Source organism: Megalops cyprinoides, chromosome 17, assembly GCF_013368585.1.
Source record: "Megalops cyprinoides isolate fMegCyp1 chromosome 17, fMegCyp1.pri, whole genome shotgun sequence".
NCBI lineage: Eukaryota > Metazoa > Chordata > Actinopteri > Elopiformes > Megalopidae > Megalops > Megalops cyprinoides.
In genome coordinates this window covers 5,958,561-5,979,075 of record NC_050599.1, presented here as the reverse complement: position 1 = coordinate 5,979,075, position 20,515 = coordinate 5,958,561, and the positions used below count along the sequence as shown (strand labels likewise).

Genomic DNA, 20,515 nt, shown 5'->3' with positions numbered 1-20,515 from the left:
TTACATGCGTTATCATAAGCTACAGAGAACCTGTTGTCCAGTCATCAGGAATCAGTGGAATGCCTGGTTATTTCAGATATTTCAGGCATACTTATGGGAAATGTTTCCACTGAAATGGACCCTGCAGGTCAAACACAAGTCAAAAGCTATGTCATGTTAGCTGGCGTAGCTTTATTTTTCCTTGAGAGGGGTTGGCAAAGAGGCGTTTAAAACCACGTGTTTTTCTCTGTTTGTTCCTGCAGGAGGTCATCGAGGCGATCGCCGAGTGCGCGTTCAAAACGTCGCCCTTCCCCGTCATCCTGTCCTTCGAGAACCACGTGGACTCGTGAGTGAAAGCACGGCATTTGGTGTTTGGCGCTCAGCGGCAGCGGCGGTGGCAGCGGGGTCGGCAAAAACCTGTTTCCTTGCAAGCGCCGGAGCGCTCCCGCCCGCCGGCCAATGGCCGCTATAGCAACAAGAAGTGGAAAGATTAGACTGGATCGTATCATGCATAATTTCTCCTCCATCATTATTGTACTGCAGGGTTATTGAGGAGGCACACACAGGTGTTGCAGATTGTGCTGCCGGCTTTTTATTAGGCTGGGTGGTAGCAGATGGGCTTGTTCTGTACACGCTGCGGAGACATTTAAGACACTTTGGGACGGGATCATTAACAAGCCGGTGGCACACTGCAGTACCCATAAGCGCACTGTACGTACAAGCTAAAACCATGGGTGACGTGGCGCTTAGCTAAATTGAAAAAAACAGCTGGAGTGAGAATTACACTCATTACTGGATAACGGCACTTCATGGCGACGCTAATACGCTGAACATCTGTATAAACAAATGCGCTTAATTGTGTGGCCGTCGTAATCCACTTCACTGTGTCTGTTTGTCTTGTATCCCAGGCCAAAGCAGCAAGCCAAGATGGCAGAATATTGCAGATCAATATTTGGCGATGCGTTACTAACTGAACCACTGGAGAAATACCCTGTAAGTAAATAATGTCACAGTGGTATGAAAGCAAATATAATGCATGGCTAAAAGGTCCCTTTGCTGACACAAGCACATTCATACACACACATAAACACATACACATACACATATACTCATACACATGCACTCATAAACATATACATACAGACGCAAGCACACTCGTACAAATGTAAACACATGCACATACAGGCACAAGCACACTCATACACATGCAAACATAATCACACCCATTCACATACACACGAGCACACTGATACACATACACGCTCGTGCACATACACACAAGCCAGGCATACACATATGAATGTACACATATGGACATACACGCGTGTACAGTCAAAAAAATGAAATGTGTCCGTCATTCATCAGAGCCCATCAGTCACTCCCTCATGTCTGTTTGAACTGCTTAGCCTGCAGTAATTTATGACATTTCCTTACTCTGCCCTTGTAACCATTTCACCTTTCACCACACTCACTTTCCAGCTTCGTGGGAAAAAATGTTTTACCCGTCATATGTTTATCTCCATAAATTACAGCAGGGCAGTCTCCTATGTCAAATTAAATGGAAATTTGGTACAGAGTAATCTAAACGCCACTTCTTGGCAAGCCTTTATCTGGCTTCCTAGTTTCCATGGCTACCAGTGAAAAGCTCGCATTGTGTCCGAGTGAAGGAACTTTTCCGAGCTGCCCGCTTGGAGCAGCAGGGCCTTCTTGTGTTTGAGGGACTTTATTATTTCACCCCGTTTCCGCATTTCTGCCTCTCACTTCTTGCGTCAGACGCCCTAATCTCGGACTGGAACCTGTTTACCTTTGTAATGGAACGCTCTCTCAGCGCTCTCTGACGCCCGGATTATCGCAGTGTAAGCAAGTAGTAAAGTTAAGAGTACGGAGGCTGCCAGAACGAGCCAGAGTTTAATTCACTCGTTTGTCCTTTGAAGTCGGATTCTTATCAGCCCCGCCTCAAGAGAAGAAATATTCTGAGAAATTCAATATCCGCTGCTGAGAGGAGAGTGAGCGGGCATTACCAGAAGGCTTTGCCTGACTGGAAGTGCTCGCAGGCCCTTTTGGTATAAAGACATGTTCATGCATAGTGTACGCAGTGACATTTTCTGTAGAGTGTGGAGTGTATCTTGTAGATTTGAACCGAAGGGTCATGCGAGGTTCCCGAGGGGTATTCCCCTGTTCGGTCTCACTGATGGTCTTTGTGTTTTAACTGTGAATTGCAATCCAGACACTTGCTTGTGGAAATTGCCAACCTGATTAAGTGTTTCCCTCATGCAAAGCTGTTAACACTTTGTCTGCGCTCCAGTTTTGGAAAATGTTTATCAGGGAAATCTGTACTGTAATCAAGTATCAGTGGGATTGAAGGTAGTCAGAAGTTATTTAGGGAAATAAGTCCATTTGGCCCATTTGGCTGTCCAAGGGACACAGACACATACGCACACACACACACACACACACACACACACACACACACACACACAATCTCTCTCTCTCCTCTCTCCCTACTCTCTCCATCTCTCTCTCGCACTCTCTCTCCTCTCTCTGCCCCCTCTCTCTCTCCTCCTTCTCTCTCTCCTCTCTCTCGCTTTCTCTCCCTCTCTCTTCTCTCCATCTCTCCCTTTTTTCTCCTCTCTCCATCTCTCTTTCTCTCTCTCTCTTTCTCTCTCTCTCACACACTTTTTATTCCCCTCTCTCTCTCTCTCTCTCTCTCTCCTCTTTCTCTCTCCTCTCTCTCTATCGCTTTCTCTCCCTCTCTTCTCTCCATCTCTCCCTCTCTCTCTCGCCTTTTACTCCTCTCTCTCTCTCTCTCTCTCTCTCTCTCCATCTCTCTCTCTCGCTTTTTATTCCTCTCTCTCTCTCTCCTCTCTCTCTATTGCTTTCTCTCTCTCTCTTCTCTCCATCTCTCTCTCTCTCTCTCTCTCCTCTCTCTCTCTCTCCTCTCTCTCTATTGCTTTCTCTCTCTCTCTTCTCTCCATCTCTCTCTCTCTCTCTCTCTCTCCTCTTTCTCTCTCTCCTCTCTCTCTATCGCTTTCCCTCTCTCTTCTCTCCATCTCTCCCTTTTTTCTCCTCTCTCCATCTCTCTTTCTCTCTCTCTCTTTCTCTCTCTCTCACACACTTTTTATTCCCCCCTCTCTCTCTCTCCTCTTTCTCTCCTCTCTCTATCGCTTTCTCTCTCTCTCTTCTCTCCATCTCTCTCTCTCTCTCGCTTTTTATTCCTCTCTCTCTCTCTCTCTCTCTCTCTCTCTCTCTCACACACACACTCACACAGTCACCCTTTTTTGTCCCCCGCCAGCTGGAGGCCGGCGTGCCGTTACCCAGTCCCCAGGACCTGATGGGGAAAATCCTTATCAAAAACAAGAAGAAGTCACCCAAGTCAGATGGCAGCACGAAGAAGAAGCTCTCGGAGCAAGCATCCAACACCTGCAGCGACACCTCCAGCGTCTTCGAGCCCTCCTCCCCCAGTGCAGGTACATGACAGGGTGCTACAAATGTATTCAGTCAGTGTGTGAGATTGTCTGCACATTGTATGTGTGTGTGTGTGTGTGTACAATCGTGAGATATTGATTTTGATTATGATCAAAAGAATTGAACGTGTACACTGCACAGTCTTTGCAACCATAAATGTAGGTGTGTACGGCATTCAATACAGTATACTAGTGAACAATAGATGTATGATCATGACAGAAATAACATACCTGTGATTAAATATTTTTAGGTAATGAATGAAGCAGTCTGTTTTTTTTCTGTCATCAGCCATTTTCTTTCATAGCGTTTCCAGCTAAATGACAGAAGGGCATATAATCAATACTTTTAGCGTGTGCCTTCACACAGAATTACCAGACCATCAATCACTGGAGCAGAAGTAAATGGTTCAGTCATCACAGAGCTGTGACTGTTCTTTATTTTACAGTGCCCCCTGGTGTTGATGTTCATTTATACATGTCTACTGTGGGTTCTGAAGAGTTGTCTATAACCACTATTTAATATTGTTCTACTGTTTCCCATTCTCTTACTCATTGCAGCTTGTCTTGCTGTTGTTTTGTCTTTGATAGCTTTTCATTTTAACGACAGTCAAGATCACATGTATGATTTTTTAACAAATGAACAAATTTTGTACCTAAAACTGTTGTTCAGGGCAAAGGATCTTGCAGTTAGATTGCACAAGTTGTAGCAATAATCCCCTCATGTGATGCCTGTGCCTGGCCATATGTAGACTCATGATGGTTTCAGATGGTGATGTGCTTTCAGAATGTTTGGGACATGAACTCCATGAATGAGGAGTGGGTGGAGCTGAATGGCAATGGGGGGCGGGGTTGTTTCTTACATCACACAGGATCCGCCAATCTGGAGATCCCAGATGCCCCACAACAGTCTTCTCAGGAGGGCAATGACCTCAAACCCCATGGACGCAAGTCTATAGGTGAGACAGACCTTATAAACCAATCAATATAAACCGTCCATTTAAAAACATTTATCAAAAACATAAAGTAAATCTGTCTGAAGCATTTTATTATGTTTGATTTAATGATTTATGGTGGTTAATACATTTTTAATGAACAATGTTTTGACTAGTAGTGTCTGCAGTTAAAGGGACACCGTTGTGTTAGCTGGGTCGTAATCCTTATATAGTTGTAAACTCAGCTGGTTGGACTCACTTTTGAATAATTTCTCCTAAACCTCTTAAGAAACTGCTTTTTTCCATCATTATTTGTTTCTCTGTTTGGATTTAATTTGTGTTCATCTGCATCCTTTTCTGTGCACGGTATTGTAGTGACTAAATGTAGAACTTATGATTGTGTATAAAAGATTATCAAAAAGCATACATGCAAAACAAATAAACCAGGACCAATTGGTCTCAGGTCCTGTGCTTCCTTTCATATTGCACTGCATCAAAGAGGTGCTGAAATTGATTGTCAAAAATAAGAATCAATCCATACTCAAATAAGTGATAACATTCTCCTTTCATTTATATAAGCAGTCATGACACAATCAATAAAAAATCAAATGCCGGTGTTGAGACAGATGATTCATTAATCTGCACTACAGCATGTAATGATTTTCATATCGTTGTGCCGTTAGCTAGAAAGTTCAGGTGTGAGAATATTTATACATGAGATTGATTGACTGTCTGGGCACAGCCAATCAGGATGCAGGAAAATGGCTCCATTGATGAATTGCTTTGGGGGAAAATTGTCAAGCGGTGTGCATAACGTTGTGGTTTTTTGTTTTGTTTTTCCCTGAGATCAATCTTTTAGCCATTTCAATGAATGGCATCTGGGAATTAATTTCAATTTCAGATGTATCCGGTTTTTGTTTCTGTTCTCATCTTTTTTGTGGTACATATTAGAACAGCTGCAGAATTTAAATAGGTGTTCTTTCTGCAATACACGTGGGGTGTATTCATATTTATGACGTTTGTGAAGTGAAATGAACTTCCATCCATCATAGACAAAGGTAATTACAATCCCCCTGTTTTTAAGTGAAGTTAAGTGAAGCAGTGGTTCTACCTAGAACACCACAAAGACAAGTTTGTTTTTTCAGCTTATTCTCCACTCAATAACCCATAACCCATAGGCTAATGTAATCCCCTCTACCAGTGGTTGTTGTTCATTCATCTTAGCTGTGCTGCTCACTGCTCTGATGCTGTCAACTATTTGTGTGGTTTGTTATTGTGGTGTGTTTAGCATTTGCTATCATGGCAAGAGTGGTGCTGTGAGGAAAAAATAATATTTAAAACCCAGGGAATGTGTTTGGTCAGTTATGTCAAGCATTTATACATTGTAAAGTCTGCGGACTTGAACTGTGTGCATACTTGCTAGTATGTTTAGAAGTACAGTAGTAAATGGCCTCCAGGTTAAGTATGGTTCCAGCGCTGAAGTGCCTGAGAGGAAGAATGCATTGAAATTCCTCTGATGGGTTCTTGTGTATTTGAACGGACAGAAAATCACAGCTGAAGTATACTCATCAATACGTGATGAGGGAGAAGGCAGAGGTGGAGTTATTCCTGTTCCGAGTGTAAGTGGACAACAGGCGCTTTGTCTTCTCAGCTTACGTCTGTAAATATCGATAGCCGCTCTGGAAATGCAGTAGCTGTACTTCAAGGTACGGATAAGGTCAAAGGTCGTGGCGAGGTGATGACGTGAAGTGTGTTCCAGACTCACTTGGTGGGACGTGCTTGGCAGTGCGTTTGGAAGCACTTGCTGTGAAGCACACAGGTAATGGCATAAGCATGCCATTTGGAATACGTCCCAGGTGTGTGCTTGGCACTGTGCATTCAACTAAACACTTTCCCCGTGGGTTTACATTTCAAATACTCAATCATCAGATTTACATTTTAAATTAAAACTGTTGTTTATTATGTTATTATTAGTATAATTTTGCAGGTAACAGCCCTCAGCCCCCTTGATGTCTGGATTTTAGCATCAGTTTTATTTTAAATATCGAACATCTGGCATGAGAATTTACCTGTTTGTCCCATAGGGGAGGTGGAAGCAGAGAGTGAGGAGGATGATGATGAAGATGACGACTGTAAGAAGTCCTCCATGGACGAGGTACAAAGCTTTTTCCTTTTTATTCGAGCATAATTTAAAATGTAATTTGATTCTCTGATAAAAGTAACACTCACAATTTCCCAAAAATGTTGAACTGAAAGGACACATTCTGCAAAACAGTGCGTGGCAGACCTGGTACTTAAAGCAGCACATGTAAAGCTGAAAGGTTCTCTGTCGTAAGGTGATTATTCTATCACCATTATTCACTTTATGGATGACCTCGACTCCACTGCAACTTAAATGAAAGCAGGAGAGATGCCTAAGCCCTGAACCCGTTGCATTACATTTGAAAACGTTGAACTCACGGTGCCTGTCACACTGTAAGACGTGGAAGGAATTGCTGGAGGCGGGACTGACATACTACACGAGATGGGAAAGTGGGACACAACATGGCTCACAATGCGACTGTGGTTACTTTCCCCTCGGTATCAGGTGACAGGTGTCTGTACAAGTGATACGCACACCATACTCTCACTGTAGCCCAGTAAAGCCGTGCGTCTTCCTTCTCTGCCCAGTGTGGTGACTGACAATTTATTGCAATTATTACTTCTACAAGAGCTGCATGAATGTGTGTACAATTAGCTTTCCCAAACATACAACAGGTCGTGTCATTAAGGTATGTAGTTTACCAGAAACAGCTGCTGCTGTGCTCCTTTGTCTAACAGTCATCTTTTACTGGGTAGCAGTCTGTATCATAAGGTCGACACCTGAAACCGATGTACACAGTTCTGGCAAAATTTTTCTCTGACACGTTCTAAATCTTGTCATATTGGTGTTCCATGGCTCGTAGAGGTTAATGTCTCAGTGAGAATCTTAAATAATTCATCACCATCAACATTATCATTTCACTATCCATGCACCAGTTTAAAAAATAAAGGCAGGGTCAAATAATAGGCAACTAAATCAGGATGGGTTGTCGTGTTCCTGGCTGGAAAGGAAAGGAAGAACTGTGTGGTCTCCCTTGTAATCAGGCTCTGATGTGTTTTTATTGACACATGAAATCTGTCTTATTTATCTTCAGCAAGATCCTCATTTTTAATCTCTCATTTTGGCTGGATAGACTGCCTCGCTGTTTTTGATAAAATTGCTGTTATTGGATAAATGCTTCACTGCCATTAATCTCAGACGATGCCAGCAGTCAGCGGCGTACATGTGCTAAGCTTGCCCTCTAGTGCTCATTCTCGAAATATCCCCATTCTTCTTGAGTGTGATCATAGCTGTGAATACATACAATGCCAACAGATGTTTCCCTAAAACTCTTTGTTTTTTTTTCTACAAGTACATTCATTTAGCAGAAAAACTGAACATGTTTTGTAGTTAAAATGCAGTCCTTGTGGACCTGTGGTGAATCACTCCACAGCAACGGTTATTGGTTTGTCTTGTTCAGGGCACGGCAGGGAGTGAGGCCTTCGCCACAGAGGAAATGTCCAATCTGGTCAACTACGTTCAGCCTGTTAAGTTCAACACCTTTGAGGCTTCCAAAAGTAAGGCGGTTTTACAGCAGGGTGGTCTAATAGTTAATGGGGGTGGGCTTGTAAGCAAAAGCTTTGGGGTTTGATGTGCAGAACAAGCACTGGAATCATACATTTTAGCGAAGTATTTCATCAGAATTGCTTCTATAAATGTTACACTGCATGAGTAGGTTAAATGTAGAACGTCAGCTATGCAACTCTCACGCTTAGAGTCTTACTCATGTTTCATGGGCCTGTTGAGTTTAATGGAATGTGCACACTGTCTGAGAGAGATACTGTTGCTTTCTGCAGAAATCAACCGGAGCTATCAGATGTCTTCATTTGTGGAGACCAAAGCTCTGGAGCAGCTCACTAAGTCCCCAGTGGAGTTTGTGGAGTATCCTTATAATCCTTAATGTGCTTACTCTTCTTACAGTCTTTAAAGCAGCCTCAATCATATTTCAATTAGCTGTGCTTATACTGTATCTAAGATTATATGTATGAAGATTTATCTTGAGCTGTTCTCTGAAAAATCATCGGTAGTATATATTACAGTTATGGTTGTGATATTCAACTTGTGTATTTGATTGGAAATTTAATTTTATGTTTAAATCCACTGAAAAAAGTCAATGTCACTGTCCAAATCAATCTCAGGGAGTGTTTAGCTGAACCTTGGAAGCATATACCAAATGATTTATCATTACCAAACTGAGTTATAAATGTCTTGTATGTCCAACCAAACATTTTCAAACATAGATTTTTCCCCTGTATTCAACATTTTAGGTGTGTCTTAATACAAAAGTATGATAAACTGCTTGTGGAAGTATGAATTACATGGCCTATGGAAAAAATACAGGGAGAGTGTGTCCACCTTGTAATGTCATGTACAGAAACCAGAATGCTGACCACACATCACTTGAGGTGAGGAGGGAGGGATTTAACCAGTTAAACGAGGAGTAATTACATGGCCAAATAAAGAGTGCTATATTTGGAATTTGGCCAGGACACAAAGGAAGCCCTGCTCTTTATGAGAAGTGTCATGGGAGCATTATTGACCACAGTAAGCCAGGACACTTGCTGTAATATCTCATGTGAAAGACAGCATTTCCAGCAGGTCATTGCCCCATTGCTGTCCCGGGGCTCTGTTCATTATTTCTGCTTGGGAAGACTGCCACTTCCCACTCCCTGGGGGGCGGGAAGGGGGGACCTACCCCACCCCCATTTCTTGCTTGAGAGCCGGCGAAGGACATTGAGTATGTTCCTCTCCTTAACGAAGCCTGTTCAGGTACAACAAACTCCAGCTCAGCCGAATCTATCCCAAAGGCACCAGGGTCGACTCTTCCAACTACATGCCCCAAGTGTTCTGGAATGCGGGATGCCAGTTAGTGGCTTTAAACTTCCAGACAATAGGTAAGGCAAGGACCCATGTAGAAATCTACGAGCAATGCGCTTTATTCTTAACGAACTGAACAAGTGTTCCTTTTGTCTTTTTTGTTATGTATATAATGTTATGGATTTGCAGCTGCTGAGACAGTAAATGTTGTGTCAAAAGCAAAAAAAAAGCTTTATGTCACTGTTTTGCTTAGATTGAACATACCCAACATTGACCATCAATTGAAAATATTTCTCTAATGTGAAGTCATAATTATTCTTTGTACAAAAAGAATTGTGTAAACTAGTGAATTTTCACATATCTTCTGTTTCTGTTGTTTTTTTCTTTGTAGACCTCTCTATGCAGTTAAACCTGGGCATGTTTGAGTATAATGGCAAGAGCGGATACAGGCTTAAGCCAGAATTCATGAGAAGACCGGATAAGCACTTTGACCCCTTCACGGAGAGCACAGTGGATGGGATTGTAGCCAACACCTTATCAGTTAAGGTGAGTCCATTGATAACACCTTATCGATGAAGGTGATTCCATTCACAACACCTTATCAATGAAGGGCCATTCACAGAATCTTATCAGTGAGAGTGAGTTTATTCACAACATTTTATCAGTGAAGGTGAGTTCATTTGCAACACCTTATCAGTGAAAGTGAGTGTCTACACCTTATCAGTGAAGGTGAATCCATCTATAACAGCTTATCAGTAAAGGTGAGTCCATTCACAACACCTTATCCTTAAAAGTGAGTGCACTCACAACACCTTATTGGTGAAGGTGAGTCCATTTACAACAGTTTATCAGTAAAGGTAAGGCCATTCAGAAAACCTTAGTGAAGGTGAGTTAATGCATAACACTTTATCAGTAAAGGTGAGTCCATTCATAGAACCTTATCAGCGAAGGTGAGTCCACTCAGAGCACCTTAGTGAAGGTGAGTTCATTCATAACACCTTATTAGTAAATGTGAGTCCACTCCCCACACCTTATCAGCGAAGGTGAGTCCGTCTACAACACCTTATGTGTAAAGGTGATACTTAGGTCGATATTGAAGGTTAACTTATAGGTGCCCTTTCAATTAATTTTTTTTCCCAAATGAAGTGACATATAAAAATGGAATGAGCAAGGGCTCGAGGGGCTGAGACGCACAGTTGGCACTCGAAATGTGCCATTTTATCAGCGACAGCCCCCATGGTGGCAGAATAAATTGGCTTAGCTCCACCAGGGCATAGGGGTGGGCATTGTGGCCAGACTTCCTGCATGTTTCTGCTGTGGCATCCTGCAACGGCTGTTGAAGCGGCTGTGAAGTCGCTCTGCGACGGTCAGTGGGGATGCGCCTATCCTCTAGGTGACGCCTGCCCCCTAGTGGTGTGCTGTGGGACCTGCAGTATGTGGAGAAATAGTTGCTAGTTACATCCCGGTGTGTCAGATGATTGCGCTTCGTACTCCTGCAGAGGCGGGGGGGGGGGGGTCAGCAGAGAGACATGCTTAATACTATAAAATTGGCAATTCATAATTGGGAGAAAAAGGGGGAAAAGCCTCAGAAAAAACTGAGGTATGTGAAAGGTATGGGAATGTAGGCCTCCAATGATGTTATATGTTCCTAAACTGGACCTCCGTTTTTTTCTTTTTTCCTTTTAGATCATATCTGGACAGTTTCTATCAGATAAAAGGGTTGGCACTTACGCAGAAATCGACATGTTTGGGCTGCCGGTCGACACAAGGAGGAAAGCGTTCAAAACAAAGACATCTCAGGGCAATGCGGTCAACCCTGTGTGGGAAGAAGAGGCCATAGTCTTTAAGAAGGTGAGCCTGACAAAAATGTAAGGTTTATGAAATTCATCTGCATTTAAATACATCCCCCCCCCCCCCCCCCCCCCCCCCCGCCAGTTGTCAGTATTTCATGATATCAAATTTGAGATGTTCTGCCAGCCATATTATGTTATTGAAATTCTTGAAAAACAATCAATGAAAAACATTTGAAAGCACAGCCCATACCTGCTCCCTAATTAGATAAGACAGCCAGTTGTTAATGAAGGAGCTGGTAAATTGTCTACCAGAAAAAACATCTTCTATTTCACATAAAGATATTCTATCAATGAGAAGTGACCGCTTTCAAAATCACTTCTTCCTTGCTGAACCCCAGGAGCTTTGGTGAGGTGTAGTTCCTGCTGGGGTGAAGCTATTTAGCCAACTGCATGCTGTATGCATGTTGTATTGGGTAGGATCTTTAATTATTGTTGTTGTTTCTTGTTCTATAAAAATTACTCCATTTGTGTGTGACTAATGTATGACTGTGTTCCTTAGGTGGTTCTGCCCACCCTGGCCTCTCTCAGAATCGCTGTGTTTGAGGAAGGAGGGAAATTCATCGGCCACCGTATCATCCCTGTGTCCGCAATCCGCCCAGGTAGACATTTTGGTTCAGCTGGGGCTCAAGAAGGTCTACCTGGTACTGAGTGTTTCATTTCTCCATTATACTCTCTCGTTCTGGGTTCCTCTGTGTTTTAGGGTACCACTACATTGGCCTCAGGAATGAGAAGAATCAAGCGCTGACTTTGCCTGCACTATTTGTCTACATTGAAGTTAAGGATTATGTGCCTGATACCTTTGCAGGTGATTTACTTCAGTGTATCTGTTCATCCATGTATCCATTTGCACTGACCACCTTTGCCTGTAGAGGGAGCCAGTGAGCTGAAGCCAAACACAGCAAGCTTGTGATGCAAGGACCAATGCTGGGATGCAAAGCCTGTTTGTTATAGGACACACAAGCAATGAGAGAACATGCAAGCCCCACACAGCCTCCACATTTGAATCCTGGACTCTGGAGCTGTGTTCATCTTTCCATAATCTTCTTTCATCCTCTCATCTGTGGTCCCTACTTTTCAGCTTGACCACTTTGCTTGCTAATTAAAGATGTGGTTACACATCCATAATATTGTTTTAATTGGCAACAAGATTCTGTTTTTCTGGTCCACACACTTCTGGTCCATAGTTTGCCAACTTGTCGGAAATATTTGCACAAGATCTGCAAAGTAAAATTCCTGGACAGTCATAGGGAAGGTTGTAGGTATTGTATGCTACTAGTGGCCTGTGTTTTTGTGGACCATGCTTATTTGGAATTCACAGTTTTACATGAACAAAAGTTTTGTGCAATTATGTCAACACCACATAAACATGGAAGAGAGAATATTACTCACCTTTTTTTCCTTGGGTTCTGTGAGCAGATGTGATCGAAGCGCTGTCCAACCCCATCAAATATGTCAATCTGATGGAGCAGAGAGCCAATCAGCTGGCTGCGCTCACACTGGAGGAGAGAGAGGAAGTTGTTGACAAGGAGGTGGGGGTGTCTTCCTGTTATTTCTTGTTTGTGATGTCACTGTCATTCACCTTTGTTCAGACTTAAAAACAAGTCATATTCCAGTCATTTTAAAACAGAGCACTCAGTTCTTGATGCTGCAAATACGTGTTTTTTTTAAAGATACAAATCTGAAATGTGTGTTAAAATCTAAAATATGTTAGAACTGCGACATTAATGATTAATAACATAGTATGAATAATATAATGATTAATATAATTGCTGTTGTCTCATCACAAGCCATAGAATTAGTCATGATAAAATAAATCTTCTTGCTGTCATTCTGTGAAGAAAATGAGGTTTTCAGTGGTTCTGAGCAGTAGACTGAGGCAATAGAATTTCTGACATTCAACACTCCAGAGATCAGGGCTCACGAGCTTGTTGAATGTCAGAATAACATTTACGTATATATTCAGGATTTCTCCAGACATTATCCTGTGAGCATGTACAGTATTTGCTATGTAAATATTCTTGCTTTTTTTGAATGATTCATGGACATGTGAACTGTTTAAATGTTTAAATTTAAATGCCTGCGGGCTGTGTGGGAAAACTGCCATGATTACTATATGAAATATGTTCAGGCACCAGGTCAGGAAGCAAAGATAAGAGTCTGGTTTTTCTGTTTGGATGAGCTTTGGTAAATTACTATAATGGAAAGCTGGCTGATTTAGAGGGAACTGCACTTTGATCTATCAATCACAATATGATACACATTTTATGGTGTGAAATAATGCTGCAAAATACAATGCATAAATGACGTCCCTCTACGGACATCTGCTGAGCTCACCTGAATGCCAAACGATGCTCATCGTCAGATCTTGCTGATCGTAGATTAATTATAACAGGGAGAGAGAGTCTAGCCACCTCTAGGAGACAGAGCTGTTGTGTCACATTATGGGAGGTGGTGGTGGGGGGGGGGGGTGCCAGGGAGCATGAGTGCTTTCACCATGTCAGGCCAGTGAAGGCAATTACCTTCAAAGAGTTCAGGAAGAGGCTGCCAGGAGATCCAATCAAAAGCCACTCCAAGCCGATGCCATGGCAACTGCCACCAGAGAAGTTGTGGTTATCTCAGGAGCCCAGCTGTCTGTGTGAAGCTCTTAAAGGGACAGTACTTTAGAGCGTGCCACTTCTATCCCTGCAGCAACAGCTGTGTTGGGGGGGGTGAGAGGATGGGGGTGGGCTAACCCCCTCCACAGGAGGAGAACTAGAGATTTAAACTATAGCAGCCCATGAGAAAGTGCTCAGAGTATCAGCAGACTCAACCATGCTGAGAAGAGTAGGGTACCAGAGCTATATTTATACCCTCCACACCTGGATTCAGGTACATAGACATTTACTGGGTCATTTTGTGTCTTTTTAACTGGGAGATCTGAGTTTCATTGGATAGTTTACAAGCTCTATTTCTTAAATTTAGTTCTGGTGTACTGTTGTAGTGCAGTATATTATGGTAAAAATTGTTTGAAGTTGAAAGTTTAATTATTATAGTAGCATTTGGTGAAATTATGTTAAATTATCAAGTAAAGTAAGTATTCAGTATTCTGTATCATCATTTATGTATTCAGAATCAGGCCCACAATGAAATCTACTTTATATTGAGAGAGTGTGCACAGTCTGCTCATTCTGAATGGACAGAGATTATCTCCTTGTGTGTTGTGCGTTACTCATGAAAGGAGTTAATTATGAAAACATTAAACTCTTAGTCTGGAGTTACTTTGTGCCTGAAGCGAGTGGCTGATAAATGCGTGACTTGACTACATTTTGAATGTCTGGGATTCCTAGTCTGTGTTGCAAAGACAGGTCTTTATTGTATGTTGTGTGTCATTGTTGTTGTGTATTCTCACTTATCGTTGTCTTCTGTCGTTACTGGACATTGTTGCAAGTCGTCAGTATTGTGCTTTGTTGTGTGTCGTTATTATGTTTTATTGCATTTTGTCATTTTAATGCTTTTATCATATTTTATGTTGTCGGAAGTGCATGTGGTTGTTTTACAAGAGCTGTACTGTAGAGGTTTGGTTCCAACAGCTGCTTGCACCATTGTGCATTGCAGTGCAAAATGAATGCATTCATTTTATCCAGGGAGGTGCTGATTTAATGTTTTTAAACAATATAGGCAAATTCTCCATTGAAAGGTAGAGGGACGCATGCTGTAGTTTTGTGATTGCCATAATAGTGGGAGGACTTTTGGAAGCTATGAACTAACCTGTTGATTTCATCTACAGCATCAGTTAATGTTGGCCAGTCCAGTTTTCTGTGGTTTCCTTTTTATTCCACTTACTGTCACAGCCTGTGTCTGTGATAGGGTCACTTTGCGTACATCACACGAAATAATTTAACTGTAAGTAAAACGGGTTTTCAAGTGTAACTGATCTCTTTGTTGTAAACAAATTTTTTTAAAATTATAAATTAATTTTAATTATAACTGTTATGTAGCATACATATACATATGTATCGTAATTCTCCTTTATACACAATTTAGTAATAATTACTTTGCATGATTTCCATATTTCTAATGCATCATTTTGTCTTTTAATGCTTTTTGAATCATTCATGTTCTCTAATGAATATTTCTGACATGCTGTTATTTTGCCATAATTCTTCATACGTACTACAGTATATTGCTATATGTACTGCTAGTTGTATAGACTTTATTTACACAGTTTGCGCTTCTTTGAGATTTCTCCTTTAAAATGTTTCTGTCTTTAACTGTATAGTGGATCATGTTTGTCTAGCTGTAGTTTAACTGTATCGTGGTTCATGTTGTTTTTAGCTGGAATTATTTATCAGATGGAATGACAAAGGAAAAATGCTCCCATGTGGTCTTTAACGATCATTTCCTTAAATGACCTTCTACACATATAAGCTCTGTCATGTCAATCTGGCTGTAGATCTTGATGTTGTTTAATAATAGTTTTAGAGATGAAATGCATGTCAGACCCAGCTTAGATCAATATACTGATGCTAGTGGCATTTATTTTTTTTATAATATGTTAGTAAGGAGCCACTCATTAGCTAGATGGATGCTTGCAGGGATAATGATGAGAGGGTTACAATCATACATACTGTACATACTGTCAGTACTACTTGGTCAATCCGCCCTATCAAACCATCAGGAACCAGAGTGGGTTTAGAAGCTTTTAAGGGGACACAGTGTTGTTCAGTAATTTCAGTAAAATACAGCAGAGCCATTGGTTCCCTGAGACTGATATACTGAATTAGCGCTGCCGCGTAGTATGAATTTAACAGATAGCTGAACACCACATTTGTTTTCCAGGTTTCACTTCATTCATGCTGCTTTATGCTTGCTTGCATGGTATGGAAACGCCTTGCCTGTGGCTTAGTTTTGTTGCAGTAAAGGTGTTTTGCATGTTATTCATGATCAGGTCGAGCCCAGTGGTGACACGCCGTCTGAACCCAAGACTGACCCCAAACCTGCACCAGCAGAGAATGGGGTGAACCACGCCCCTGGCCCTATCCCCAAACCCCCACCAAAGGACACTCATGCACCCCAGCCTACTGGTACACCCCGCATCTGTCGATGAGCAGTGCAATTTCACGTTATATTTCACTGTTATTACAGTATTCATTATTTACTTTAACATTGAAACATCATTCATCTTTAAATTTAAAGGGATTCACAGAGAATGTAGTGATTTACAAATATTACATGAAATACTGATATGAAGACAAAATGCAGACATTAAAAATCACCAAATGAAAGGAAGGCCAGTGAAGGTTTTTCAACAAGCAAATGCATTTTTAGAGGATTTGACTTTTTTAGTGAAGTGTTTTTGTGTAGAAGACAGACATGTTTTTAAAGTCACTACAGTATGGATCCCCTAGGAGAATAGAGAGAAATATTTATCTTCAGGGCATGGTTTAATACCTCCAACAAAGAGCTTAATAGCTCAAGGGAATGCTTATCATGAGGGACTCGGGATAATGATCTGGTTCTCTCGAGATATTTATTTGTTTCCTCAAGATGTTTTTTTCTTCATGTTCCCTCAGGGGCTTTATATAACAGTGGATCTCGTGCATACTCCTTATGCATATTACATATTACAAAATATGCTCTGCCCATGTTAGAAATATTTATTGGACAAATTCAGTCCAGGAATTGGAATTTAGGAATTTAATAAACAATGCAAAAAGATTACATAATAAATTATATTGTTGATATTTTCTCAACTGCATTGTCACTGGGCATTGAAATAACAGATTTGAAGTATTAGTGAAGATGAATTCAGGTTCAGTCCTTTAAAGTTCTGTATTTCGTAGGGTCAGTGAAACCAGTGGTGAAAACTGAAGACATCATTCAGAGTGTTCTCACAGGTGAGCTATTTGCTAAAAATACAAATAACGTCAATCAGCTCCTTATTCATTACCAAACATCAAGAATACCAAATGTCAACCACCCAATGTCTCATGTCTCCATTTCTGCAAGATGAAACATTCTGTGGCATAAATGAGCCAAGACCTAAAAAAGAGATAAAAAAGAGTCTCAGATGAACAGACACTACTGACGGGAGACTGAGGCTTCATGAACCCCAGAATGAAGCTACAGTGTCCTGTCAATGTCTCAGTCAATCCTCAGTCTATATAAATCAATCCTACTATTAATGCTTTGCACTGGAGTGGAAAGTCTTTTGATTGTTTGATACTCGTACATGATTGACGGCACACGGCCCTTGACAGGGAACGGTACCTCCACACAATGACAGTATATGGTTCGTGAAGCCTCACTCACGCTATCGCTAGCAGGCACCATTGCCTAACAGGGGAAAATAATTAGCAGCAGAGTCACGGCTTCGGCCTGTGCCGTTTCAGAGGTGGACGCTCAGAGCGTGGAGGAGCTCAAGCAGCAGAAAGCCTTCGTCAGGGAACAGAGGAAGCACTACAAAGAGATGAAGGAGCTGGTGAAGAAGCACCACAAGAAGACCACGGACATGATCAAGGAGCACACCGCCAAGTACAACGAGCTGCAGAACGACCACCTGCGCAGACGGGCGCTCCTGCAGAAATCTGCGAAAAGAGACGGTAAGAAGAGGTAGGTTCACTCTAAACGGATCTTCTCTTCACTTTGCTACAGTGCTTTTTCGTCCTCATCTGATGCTCTTCAGCATATGAGTCCAACCCGTCTCTGTCCTCCGTCCCTTCAGTCTTTAACAGCAAATGTCATCATAAATGTGGGAAAAATAATATTTATCCTTCTCTGTATTATGCGTGTTTATTCTGCATCTCTTCATCTTTAACTACCCTTACTATAAATATCAGGTATCTCTGAGCATAATTTACTCCTGAGTAAATCTTGTTAAAGCAGTAATGGTGGTATGGTTTCAAGGGTTTGCTCGGTGACCAAAAGTAAACAAATATCAGCAGTTAAGGAGGAGAATGGGAAGTACTGTGGATGGTAGAGCTCCTTATTACAGCTGACAAATGTAATGATGAAAAATGTGGCACGTGCTTGTCGAGATTTCACAATGGTATATTAATGTTGGAGACTCTGGAAAGATTGCTGCAAGAAAAGTGTATCTTAGTTGGCTTTTTTTAAAAATACAAGCTCAATCCAAAAGCAAATTCCATGCGTTTAAAATGTATACCTGTTATTTGATTGTCGATGTGAGTTCGGAATGTGTTAACAGCCATGCTGAAAACAGCGACGCTTATTGACAGTTATTCTCTCTAACCTGACCTGTACATCAGTGGTGACGTTTTAGAGTTACGAATAATACAGTTACCAAGAGAGTAACACTGTCTGTCAAAATGCTTTAATCCGTGAAAGCTGTAAGTGTAAATATGTCCAGCAGTAATGCTTGTTTCTTGGGACATTTTGAACTGTAAAGGCGAATGAATATTTATAAATAACTATAATCATGTTGAAAATTATTTATTCCTCAATGCAATACGGCTATGTTCATTCTCACAAAATATAAGAAACTTAATATACATCTGTAGCATTTGTAGTCTGGGAGTATTTTTGGAGTAAGATTAATCATGCCCTTTATTGCACAGCGATTTTTGACAGTTTACAGCTGAGCATCATGTCCTGCTTTGATTTGTGCTCGCCATTGGTGGCGCTCAGCACAGTTTAACGGTCGTGTGAAAAATGAACATGTCTGCCAAATTAAATCACTGTAATAAAGTGTGCTTTTTGACGTCTTTAGTTGCACAAATCACAGCAAGGCTCAGGGGGTGGCACCCGTGTCATAATATTTGGATTGGCTGAGAGAAAAAGACCAGTTTAGCTTTGTTACTTGAAAAAAATGTTCCTTGATAGTTGTGAAAATGTTCTGTAATGAATATATTCACACAGCAGGCATTTGTGTATGCTGCTGTTTGATTTTAATGTTACAAATATTTTGTTGTGTGCGTATATGCCATATTTGCAGGTGTGTTTCTCCAGGCCCATTAGAATAAGCTACTGTAAGCAACACCACACCCCAGGCCAGGAACTATAAGGTGCTTGGGCAGTGACTTTCCATTGAGCTGAAAGAGCAAACCACCTGTCCAGGCCATAACCTTTTTTTTACTGTATGCCACATTTAGCTGTAGAGTCAGGCAGCACTGAATGTTGCAAAAAATGTGAAATAAAAATATACTGACTCTTTACTTAGGTCTTGTAGTCACAGTTAAGGTAACAGTGTATTGGAGTTAGATTGAATCTGAGCCTGTCTCTCTTCCTCAGTAGAGAGTGTCGGTCATTCGAGACCTCCTAAGCTCTTGGGCTGGGGGGATGGAGGGGGCCATGAATAAGCTTATCTGGAATCAGAGATGGGCACATAAGCAGCCCTTGCTCTTTCTAATTAGATTGCACTTGTGGCAGTTTCCACTCCTCTGGCAGATACTCACTGTTTCCTTCCCCCCCTGCGGCTTCACGCCACTTCATCCAGTTACCTTCAGAGGGAGAAAGAGGTTTCCTAGCACTGACAGCTAACACACTGTGTTGTGTGTATCAGTGTACAGTCGTGGACATGTACACAAATTATATATATATGTGTGTGTGTGTGTGTGTGTGTGTGTGTGTGTGTGTGTGTGTGTGTGTGTGTGTGTCAGGAGCACAGTGTGAGGCAGTATGTGACAGGGAATCCAAATGAAAAGATCAGAGTAATTGACCAGGGGCTACTGTGTATTTTGGGAAAGAACAGGAGACTCTTCGATTTATGTGGTGCAGTTTGTCTCCTTCAGTTATTTAATGCTCGCTTTCACGCTGTCTCTCTCTCTCTCTCTCTCTCTCTCTCTCTCTCTCTCTCTCACTCTCTCTCTCACTCTCTCTCTCTCTCTCTCACTCTCTCTCTCTCACTCTCTCTCTTTCTCTCTCTCCTGCCTTCCCCCTCTCTATCTATCTTTCTGTTTGACTTAACCCTTGCTGTTCATCTCAGAGACATTTAGAAGAAAAACACCAGTCCTTTGAGAGAGAGAATGTACCTCATTGATAATCATGCACAAAATAAACAGCTACCACAGCTACTTATGTAGATTTGTCCTCTGCAGGCCCACAGTTGGTGTAATTCAGTTTGAGAACAGTCACTTACAGTCTCTGTATGAATTATATTAGTGCAAAAAGTTAGCAGTGGGCTGGGTGTGTAGCCAGTGGGGTGGGTAGTTGGACAGTAGGGTGGGTATGTAAGAGAGTGGGGTGGGCAGTGGGGTAGACTGTGGAGTGGGTTTGTAAGCAGTAGGGTGGGTAGCTGGACAGTGTGGTGGGTAGTTGGGCAGTTCGTTGAGTATGTAGGCCATGGGGTGGATATGTTGGTCGTTTGGCAGTGGGTTGAATTGTTTGGCAGTGGGGAGGGTGTGTCGGCAG

General features: G+C 41.7%; 1 protein-coding gene across 1 annotated transcript in view; it reads left to right on the top strand.

The window, feature by feature from the left end:
- LOC118792375 (1-phosphatidylinositol 4,5-bisphosphate phosphodiesterase beta-1-like) overlaps positions 1–20,515 on the top strand; it is a 72,681-nt gene that overhangs the window by 29,399 nt on the left and 22,767 nt on the right. Inside the window, exons 10-25 of the mRNA XM_036550212.1 lie at positions 243–325; positions 888–972; positions 3,272–3,446; positions 4,313–4,399; positions 6,460–6,530; positions 7,918–8,014; positions 8,294–8,378; positions 9,267–9,391; positions 9,706–9,860; positions 11,001–11,165; positions 11,667–11,766; positions 11,868–11,972; positions 12,584–12,696; positions 16,095–16,230; positions 16,990–17,043; positions 17,539–17,758. Of these exons, the coding sequence (XP_036406105.1) occupies positions 243–325; positions 888–972; positions 3,272–3,446; positions 4,313–4,399; positions 6,460–6,530; positions 7,918–8,014; positions 8,294–8,378; positions 9,267–9,391; positions 9,706–9,860; positions 11,001–11,165; positions 11,667–11,766; positions 11,868–11,972; positions 12,584–12,696; positions 16,095–16,230; positions 16,990–17,043; positions 17,539–17,758 (1,856 nt within the window). The remainder of the gene's footprint in view (positions 1–242; positions 326–887; positions 973–3,271; positions 3,447–4,312; positions 4,400–6,459; positions 6,531–7,917; positions 8,015–8,293; positions 8,379–9,266; positions 9,392–9,705; positions 9,861–11,000; positions 11,166–11,666; positions 11,767–11,867; positions 11,973–12,583; positions 12,697–16,094; positions 16,231–16,989; positions 17,044–17,538; positions 17,759–20,515) is intronic.